At 29.1% G+C, this 10,564-nt stretch overlaps 1 protein-coding gene across 1 annotated transcript; it reads right to left on the reverse strand.

The window, feature by feature from the left end:
* Positions 1–2,560: 2,560 nt before the first annotated feature.
* Positions 2,561–8,190, reverse strand: LOC25484541 (alpha-galactosidase). The gene is made up of 15 exons (XM_013613387.3): positions 7,860–8,190; positions 6,936–6,994; positions 6,759–6,815; positions 5,301–5,335; positions 4,955–5,058; positions 4,789–4,864; positions 4,587–4,645; positions 4,420–4,485; positions 4,248–4,331; positions 4,075–4,139; positions 3,924–4,006; positions 3,691–3,781; positions 3,529–3,578; positions 2,882–3,022; positions 2,561–2,795 (listed from the first exon to the last, which is right to left on the reverse strand). Exons 1-15 carry the CDS (start codon positions 8,027–8,029, stop codon positions 2,706–2,708), a joined length of 1,230 nt encoding a protein of 409 aa, XP_013468841.1. The 5' UTR covers positions 8,030–8,190; the 3' UTR covers positions 2,561–2,705.
* Positions 8,191–10,564: the final 2,374 nt, after the last annotated feature.

The raw sequence follows: 10,564 nt of genomic DNA on the forward strand, positions 1-10,564 counted from the left end.
TGAGAATCTTAGCATGAAGATTGATGAATCTCTAAAGGAATACTTAGAAAGAATGTTAGCTATTGCTAGATGAATGTTCATGGTGAAAAATTGACCCATATAACCATTGTTGAAAAGATTCTAAGATCTTTAACATAAAGATTTAATTATGTTGTTTTCTCAATAGAAGAATTGAATGATGCAACTACGATGACAATTGACGAGTTACAAAGTAGCTTATTGGTTCATGAGCAACATATGAAGGGTCATAAAGAAGAAGGACAAGTTCTACATATTTCCAATGCAGGAACAGGATTTGGTCAAGTGTATTGATTTCTTAAAGGAAAAACAACACATATAGCCTTATAGGTGATTCCCAAGACAAACTCATGGAGAGCAGCAAGAAAGCTTGAACTTGTCAACTCAGATATTTGTGTCCCCATCAATCCTGAATCAAAAGAAAAGGCACTTCATCATTTTCACTGATGTTTTTAGTACAAAGACCTGGATTTATTTCTTAAAAGAAAAATCAGAAGCTTTTAAGGCATTTCAGAGGTTTAAGCTTCTTGTCAGAAAAGAGTCAGATTGGAGAATAATATGCTTAAGAACGTATATAAGGGGAGAATACACTTCTAATTCATTTAATGAGTTTTGTGATTTACATGGAATTAAAAGACAACGTAGTGTTGCTTACACTCCTCAGCAAAATAGTTATTTGAAAGAAAGAATATAACTATAATGAATATGGTTTGGTACATGTATGCTTAGTGAAAACAATGTGCCAAGGAAGGAGTTGGATGGTAAGAGAAAATTAATATTCTCTTAGGATTGAGTGAAGGATCAAAAGCATACAAGTTGAATAATCAAAACAATGGGTCACTAATAATGAAATGAGCAACACAAACAAGGTAACCTACAACGCAAGCAATCATAGTGAAAATGAAAATGAGCCTGAAGTAAATAATGAAAGGCAACCTGAAATTGATGAGCAAAAAATGTTATAGCATCTGATTCTGAAAATAGCAATGATGAAAATTAGGATTTGGGGAAAAGGCTAAGCAGAAGCCCTGCATATCTGGATGATTATGACACTACAAAAGCTACTAAAGCACAATCTCTCCATAATCTTGTTGTATTCAGCTCCAGTGAAGATCCAACATCATATGAATAATTTGCTAAGCATGGTCATCTAAGAAACAACCTATAATAACTCTTTCCACTACTGAGGCAGAGTACATGGCAACTGCTAGCAGTGTATGTCATGTAGTATGGTTTTAAGGATCTTAGTTTAAATTGGAAGTAATTAAGGGGACTGCATCACCATTCACTGTGACAATAGTTCATCAACAAAGTTGTCGAAAAATCCAGTCATGCATGGAAGGAGTAAACACATTGATGTCAGGTTCCACTTTCTTCGTGACTTGACCAAAGATAGAGTCATTCAACTTCTGCATTGTTCATCACAAGATAAACTGGCTGACATTATGACCAAGCCTTTTGAGTTTAGTAACATTCTGCAAATTGAGAGACAAGCTTGGAATGTGCAAACTGACTAGTTATAAGGTCAGTTTAGGGGAGAATATGTAGGAAGTGATACATCATATCTATTGTTAGTTAATTGTTAGTTGTATCATTCTGTTTATTGGTTAGTTTGTTATATAGCTTGCATCACAAGCAAGTTAGTTAGATGTTAGTTTCATGTGTACAATAAGCCTTTTTAGATGTTGATCAATAATATTCAGTTCAACATTTTCGCCAAAATCTCTCTTCTACCTTCATACTACCCTCACACAAAATTGATTTTGACTTGTTTTGTTGCTCTCATGAAGCTAGAAATTGAAGCATTTAATTATAAAATTGATTTTTACACCCATATTGAAACATGAATCACTTTACTTTCAACTCATTTTCAACCATATATAAATTTTACAAATCAATTTCGCAAAATCAGTTTTTATCATCGCTGAACCAAACAGACATGCACGTACGCATAAGCATGTCAATATCATAATAAATTCAACACTTTTAAAATTAATTAATCCTCGTGCAGAACTACATTTTAACTTTTAATGTCATCACTCTGTCAAGGAAAAAACACTGTTTTAACTTGTGACCTTTTTACTATCTTACTAGTTACCACCACACTTACTTTTTTCTCGTTACTATACATATATTAATCTTAACTGTAGTGTACATTCATATATGAGTGCAACTTTCTAGTATGAATGTAGAGAAAATGAAGCAACTCATTCATCTCACTGATCGCAAGAATCGCCATAGTGGCTAGAGTTGTAGTTCGTCTTATTTATCCGTCCTTGTTCCTGTCTAGCATTTCATACTCTCTCCATTACAATGGTTCACTTCAAAACCCTATATTTAATTTGTTGCTTGAAACTTCATGGGAGAAAGAAGCATGGTGTAAGACCCAGCTTCATGTGAAGAAAATGAAAAAACTGAATGGTTAAGCCAGGTACAGTTTTAAAAACCGAAGGGTGTTTAAAATTTATTTTATGAAATGTTTTGAAAGTAAATAATAAGCTTAATTGGCTTTCAAATTGCATCAAGAAGGAAAAGTCATACATTTCCATGATATTAAGATCGTCTTAATGCATCAAAATTACAAACACATATAGCATCATTAATCCAACATATATATGAATTTATTCTAGCACATCTTATTGAAAATTAATATGATTGAACAATAACTTCAGCTCTTCCACTTGAAACTAGCTCGTGGGTGTCAAGACATACATCTTACAAGCATGAGAATCTATTTCAGCGGAGATTTCTTTTGAAACAAACAATTGAGTTGAATGCTGCATATTTTTCATATAAGATATAATCAAAATCATAGAAATATGATCTAAAAAACAATATAAGGTCAATTTTGTAGGTATATTACCTCCCATAAATCTCTTGCATCAACAATGGCTTCTGGTTCTAGGCCTATTTCAGACCAGGATGCAATTACCGTTGCATTTGATGAGCTCCTATTCCATAAAATAACTGCTAGCTTGTTTTCACTTAGAGGACCTGCCCAAACCTACAACATACACATCTATCTATATTAAGAAAATTTTCTTGAGAACATACACACAGACAAGGATATATATGAATACAATCAATTTTGACTTTAGGGGTGCATTTTTTGTCTTTGCTTTATTTGTTTGTGAATAGAAGAGATGTATGCACCTAAAAATAGTTTAGTATTAGTGTCATACTTTTCTATTTATGAAAGAATGACATAAGCATTGAATACAATAATGGCATTAATAATACGTACACACTAGTATAATTTAAGAAAACAAGAATGATTAAATAAAATCAAATGTGTTGGTGTCGGGCATCAACCCGTGAGATAGTATGGTAGGGATAGTGTATGTTTTTTTTATAAGCCAGGAGATAGGACAGATATCAAGAGGAAACACCGACATCTCAACTGGTTGCTGGCACCTCGGAGAACTTCCATCCTCTACCGCCTACCTCAAAAATTTTATTAAAAAAAAAGGATAGTGTATGAAATCAAGGGATCAAAAACAAGAAAGTTACCTCCAAATCATTAGTACTTTTCACTTTCTTTCCTTGAACTCCTAGTTTGTCTGCAATAACAGAAGGAAAATTTGATTTTTTGAGTGTTATATCGTATTGACATATAGAAGAAAGCAATGCTTTTGTCTTTCTAGTAATTCATGAATTCTGTTTTATCTATACCTTGGTTTACTGCAATAACTTCCGAGTTAGTTATTAATTCATATGTGGTATTATCCATTGCACGAATATCACAACCAACCAATAAAGGAGCCTATCATTATATACAAAAGAAACCAATTTAGTGAAAAATCAAAAACAATTTGCTTAAAGGATGTCATGACAATGGCAATGCCATCACAATACTAGAAGTCAAGGGCTGGTAAGTATCTAAATTTTGTTTCATCACATCATACCTTAGCTAAAGCCCATATGCTGAAATGTGAACGATATTCTTCTGTAGTCATGCCTCCATTCCCAACCTCAAGCATGTCAGGATCTAATAATTCAAGAAGCAATTAATTTCTGAGTGCAATATTCTCTAAATTGCAATTGTTAATTAATTACCATTCCATCCTCCAGGTCCAGCATACGATGCCCATTTATTGTTTGAATCTGCTATAGAAGTCATGCTAGGGAGAAAGTAAAATAATTTTGATCACAATATGGAAAATGAAGCAAAGTAATTGAACAATACATATCAATATAGTGAGTTTCTGTTTTTTCCATTGATTCCTTACCTATTCCAATTATCTTCAATATCACCTGTTGTTCTCCAACTATTTCCCACACTTTTTGCCCATGTTGCTGGGTCTTCCCATCCCCTATGTTCCACAAAATTATGTAAAGGCTAGTAGAAATTGGAATAATATTATTCATGTATGAGAAACATCATATTTAATTTCAACTCACCATTCACACATTGAGAAGAAGATTGACCTTCCAGATTTCATTAAGGCTTCACTCATTGGCGGGTACCTATTTAGAAAAATGTATGACATTATATAAGAATTTTCGGTTTCTTATAAAGTATTAAGAATGTAAAAACTATTTACATTTGAAGGGGATTGATTAAATACCTTTCTTTAGGGCTTATACCATTGTTTTCACAATTATCATACTTCAAATAGTCAATTCCCTAAAGAAAAATTTAAATCAGTTATTGATTTTTCTCAACAACAAAAAATCATATATTTGTTAGCACATTAAACTTGTACATAGAATGCAATATGATAAAAATTAAAACGACTTTCAAATAATGTAATGTATATATTATAATACCCAAGAAGCAAATGTTTTAGCATCTTGTTCTTCATGTCCCAGTGATCCAGGCATGCGTTTACTACAAGTAAGAGTTCTGCATAAAAATTGCAAGTGATCAATCACAAATACCTAATCATATATATATATATTTTAGTTGAGTAAAGATTATTCATTGTTTTCATACCCAGCATCTGAGTAAATCCCCAACTTTAAACCTTTGTTGTGAACATAATCAGCTAAAGCCTTCATTCCTGAGGGAAATGTTGCAGTATTGGGAACCATATTTCCCTATCATTTTCAAAGTTAGAACCTTAAAAATATACTATAACTTTACAGTTTTATTAACTTACTATTTAATTTTGATAATTTTATAAAATTAAAAAACAAAGCATGCATACTATTGACTAATAAAGCGAACAAAAGGACATACATTTCCAATATAAATGGGGGATACAATTAATTTATCATGACAAAGAAATATGAATTTATCACAAAAAAAAAATGAAAATTTAATTGTAAACTTTAATCACCTCTGAATCTCGATTGAGCTCGGCCCAACAATCGTCTGAAAAAATATAAAACAATAGCATCGTAAATAGGTTGCTACTAGTAAAATGTGTGTGATGTCTCGTGCACTCCTTATTTAATAGATTAACAGGCTCCAAAAAATTTTAAAAAAGTCTCACAAATTTTATACAAAAAATCTAAATTTCTCAATTGTTTAATTATTTAAACCTTTATATTTATTAAGGGAATTATTTAAACCTTTATATATTTATTGAAGGAAAAAATAAATTTATTTTAATACAGGAATAATTGTGTTTAAAATTGTTGAAGATAAATCATGTGAATTTTGTACGACTATTAACACTTCTTTTTTTGTCAAAATACCACCATGTAATATTAATATAATTCTTTTTCATTTTAAAATAATAACTTAATATTTTGACTTTATATAATAGAATTATACTATCCTTAAAAACAAATAGAATTATACTAAAAAATATCATAATTGATATAATTATTGAATGATATCTAAAATAATTATATTTTTCTCATAAATTTATAAATTATCGGTCAACTGTTATGTGTGTGTGTGTGTGATTTTAAATAATATCTTATTAAATTAAATGTTATAGATAAATATTATTCTATGTTTTTAATATCAAGTAAGGGAGTTATCTTTTAAGTCAAATTTTAAATTTTATTTTTGGAAAACTTACATGTTTACTTAAAGAGTATTATCTCTCTCTCCGTGAGCTTAGTTCAGTTGACTAAGGATAATGCATAATATATGCAAGGTCCGGGGTTCAAACCTCGGCCACCACAAAAAAAAAAAAGTATCATCTCCGTATTTTATTATAAGTTGTTTTTATATTTTCACACATATTAAAAATGTAGTTAATATATGAAAGAGAAATTATAAGTGATTTTACAAAATTATCCCTTATTAATGATTTGAGAAAGAAAGATAAATGTTAATGAGTTCTCTAAGACACTCTTTAAGACCTTTAAATGATAACTTTTTATGAAATTATGTGTAATCAATGCATTGAAAATCGAAATATTTGAATTTTATAAAATAATTTCTTCTTTTAGAATCCTTAATGAATGTCCGGAGGCACCCGTTAACAAAACTCAGAAAGAGATTAAAAGAACGAAAAGAAGAGAGAGTAATAAATGATAAAAAGATATGATAGAATTTTTTTTTATTATTATTAATTATGCATTTGAATAGTAAATCGACTTAAAAAAAATTAATCTTAACAAGAAAGTAATTATTAATGATGCATTGGAGTTATAAAGCAACTTATAAACATTATTAATGATGCATTAGAATTGTAAAGCGACTTCTAAAACCTACATTGGTATATTTTGTCAACAAAAAAAAAAAAACCTACATTGATATATTTATATTAAAATGTGGAACTCGTTAATCTTGACAAGAAAGTATATATGTATGTAAGATTAATCAAGGCATAACCTACCTAAATTAAGATAATGGTACCCCAAATTTGCAAGTCCTGATGACACCATTGCATCAGCTGTGATAATTAAGAAACCATAAAATAAGTCTAGATTAGTATGTCTAGAATTCGGAGATATTATATATATATATATAATGGTGTAAATTTAAAGTTGATGACAATAATACAGTTAATTACCTGTTTCACGAACTATACTTTCATTAACATCACACCCAAAATGATTCCAGCTACTCCACCTGAGAGATTCATACTACATATTATTGTCGTGAATTTTTTTTTTGAAAGATTATTATCATGAAAATTATCGTCATGGGTTTAGCATTTATACTAATATATTTTCATGAAAAAACTTGAAAATTCGCATCACATAAATATCTTCAAAGTTTATTTTAATTCATTGCATGTATAATGTATTTGTGTACATATAGCAATACTATTATTTTAATACATATCACTGTTTTTTTTTTGGACAAGATATCACTGTTTTTTTATAATTATAATCTTATATATTCATTTAATAATGAACTAATATGAGAATATATAATAAAGTAAAAAGATAAATGGTATAAAATGTAGGTTTTAGAACAACAATATAAGATAAAGTTGAACGATGATTTTAGGGTGTTATGTATGAGTAAGGATGGTCTTTATTTGTCAAAATAAATGAAGTACGTAATTTGAAGAGAGATAGACACATAAGGTTGATAGTGAATTCTATCATTAAATGGTTTCCACCATTATTAATTATTTTATATTTTTTTCAAACTTATTTGTGTCTTTAACTCTCCAAATAAAAGAAATTGATAAGTAAGATATTAACTCGTCATGTACTATCTAGTTGTAGACAATAATCAATCAATAAATAAAAATAAAGTTGGATTGAATATCACAAAATTTAGAGCAATATTAACACATTATTCGATCACTATTATAAGCAAAAATTCACTTTTTAGATTCATTCAACAAATGATGTATGTGGTCTAGACCACATACATCATTTGTTGAATGAATCTAAAAAGTGAATTTTTGCTTATAGTAATGACTCAAGCGGGTACTAGTCTAGATGAAAAACCAAAAAATTGATAATAAAGAGTAACTTACCCCATGGGGGGTGTCAAACCAAGTCCATTTTCTACAAGATATCTCCTAATTACCTTCTCCTTGGACATGGTTTTGTTACCTAATAATCGAGCATATGTTGATGGAACATTTGCATTCAATAGCAAAATGATATGCAACACAAACATCATAGCCATGAGTCTAATTGCCATAGTGATGCAAATTAATTTAAATGTAAATGAATGTTTATATGTATGCGTGTGTGTGTGTTTTTGAATAAAAAAAAGTGCTAAGTATTGAAGAGTTTATATATGTATTGTAATGTGGTCCAATACAATAGAAAAAGTGTACTATTGTATTGAAACCAAATAAAGAAAAGCAGAGGAGTGTGAATGAACTGAAGATGTGCATTCCATATTTATAGACTAAAGTTTGGATGCCCTAATTTAATGCAATGAATGAGCTTGTCTAGTGGATACATACATACAAAAATATGTTTCTATCCAAACACATCCTCAAACCAATGGATGATGCATCCATCATGTTTGTTGCTATCCTTTTCTTTTTATTTTCCAAAACTGAAAAATGTTGAATTCAATGTTTATACTATATTACAACCGAAATTTCGGCTACGTATGAATAATGAATAATGATCATATATTGCTTTTTCTTTCGTAAGATGTCTAGATAAATAAATAGTGTCCAATTTAAAGGATAAATAAATCTAACTAAGATTTAGTTGGTCAAGGAAGTTGTTACTAGATGATTTTCTTCATGGGTAGGACTATCCAGTGGCTGAAGAATTAATTACTTCGGTATTGAATATATACAACTTGTTTCATTTCTAATGTCTTTATTATTATAGAAAATATAGAACTAGCTGAATAAGTTTTTTTCAATTGTATAGATATCTGGTTTACATAAAAAAATTTAAATCAACTTTAGAAATAGTGTGCGATTGTGTGTTTGTTTGTTAAAAAATTATTGCTAAATAGAAGAAATGCCAATAGTCATTTGAGAGCTCATATACACAAAAGTAAAAGAATTGGGATTTTAAGTTCGATCACAGCATTCAACCTAAAGTTTTTTGAAATTTTTATCAATTGAATTAAATTTTATGGACTATACAATAAATAACTAAGTGTTAGCTGAATACAGCAAACAGTTGACTTGCTCCTTGAACTGAGTTATGTCTACTCCCTCCGTTCCCAATTTATAAGTAAATTTGTCTTTTAGATTCATTCAAATAATGATGTATGTGGTTCATAATATGAATCATATACATCATTAATTGAATGAATCTAAAAAGTCAAATTTACTTATAATTGAAAACGGATGAAGCATTTAAAACTTGATTATTTGACCTAAAAAACTTGATTACTGGTTAAGAAAGTAAATATATTAATTATTGCATTGAAAATTGTGTAATCAATAGATAAAAAGTTAAAAAAGTGTCTTTTTCAATTAAATAAAAAAAAAACAAATGAGCTAAATCAAATTCAAAACTACTGAACCATTGGAACAATAAATAATTGTTTATCTGAAATATTCAAATGTAGCAATTTATTCGCAAATTAATTTTGGTTTGAATTAATTTGAGGCGAACACGATGGTAACCGTTACAACCAAATATGAAGATTTTGAGTGAGAAAAATTGTCCACAATTTAGGAGTTAGGATCGTCTTCATTTAGAATTTTCTTTATTTCTTTTATTTAGAGAGATAAATAAAAATTAAAATAAAATTAAAATAAAAGTTTAAAATAATTAATAGTGGTGTGACTCACTTAATACTAAGACCTATCATCTATTTTATGTGTTAATATGTCTCTAAATGGTACTCTCAATTGATTTTTATAAATGAAGAGGATTCTTACTCATAATATGAACCATGTTTAAGGAAACGAGTACGACTAGTCGATTATCTAGTCAACAAGTGTAACTATTCTAGGCCATTTTTAGTGGTCATCTGAGGTTAGGTTTTAGTTTTGATGAAACCTTGGGTGCACTTCATTACGTGCTTTTTGTATAATTTTTAACAAGAAATATTCTTTTTATTTTATATAACAAATTTTGAAAGACTTGTGAATTTTAAAAAAGATCTTATTTATTCAGTTAAGAACACATAAAAAACTTACCAAATTTTTTTCCTTCGTTTTTTTTTTTTCTTCTATATCTCCTTAATCCTTACTATTATCCAAGATGTGTGCCACCGCGAAAGATTTTTGTCTACATATAATTTTTTTTGTGATGGTCGGGATTCGAACCCCAAACCTTATATATATTATGCATTATCCTTAGAGTTAAGCTCACAGGGCTGTCTATGTATAGTTTAAACACGTAAATCAGTACAACATTATTTTCTACGCAAATTTATCACAATTTACGGTTTTTTTAGTTAGTAGTTCTTTTTCATGGATCGCCAAACTTTACACTCTTTGGAGTAGTGAGAAATTCATAGTCGAGGAACAAAATTTACCTCTTGGTGCAATCACTTGAAGAAATAAAAAGATTCAATACTGAGATCTTTTTTATCCGATCTCCTTATAGAACTTTCAAGTTCAACAACAATGAATTTACATGAATAGTATATATTTCTAGACTTATGACAATTTTGTGTATTTAATTTTTTTTTTGATTTCATCTAAAAAGTAAAGGGTCATGCTAATATGTGTATCAAGAACACATGTTAAAGATTTTACAGATAGTAAAGAACTTTTAAGTCCAACAACAATATATTTACTTGAAT

Source organism: Medicago truncatula, chromosome 1 (assembly GCF_003473485.1).
Source record: "Medicago truncatula cultivar Jemalong A17 chromosome 1, MtrunA17r5.0-ANR, whole genome shotgun sequence".
Taxonomy (NCBI): Eukaryota; Viridiplantae; Streptophyta; class Magnoliopsida; order Fabales; family Fabaceae; genus Medicago; species Medicago truncatula.

What these genes read in the sequence shown, in the direction of transcription:
- LOC25484541 (XM_013613387.3), bottom strand. Translation starts at nt 8,029, where the DNA reads ATGGCAATTAGACTCATGGCTATGATGTTTGTGTTGCATATCATTTTG. An exon ending in GGGATTTACTCAGATGCTGG is followed by an intron (nt 4,865 to 4,954) that starts GTATGAAAACAA and finishes ATTTTTATGCAG; the next exon opens with AACTCTTACTTGTAGTAAAC. An exon ending in GCATATGGGCTTTAGCTAAG is followed by an intron (nt 3,782 to 3,923) that starts GTATGATGTGAT and finishes ATATAATGATAG; the next exon opens with GCTCCTTTATTGGTTGGTTG.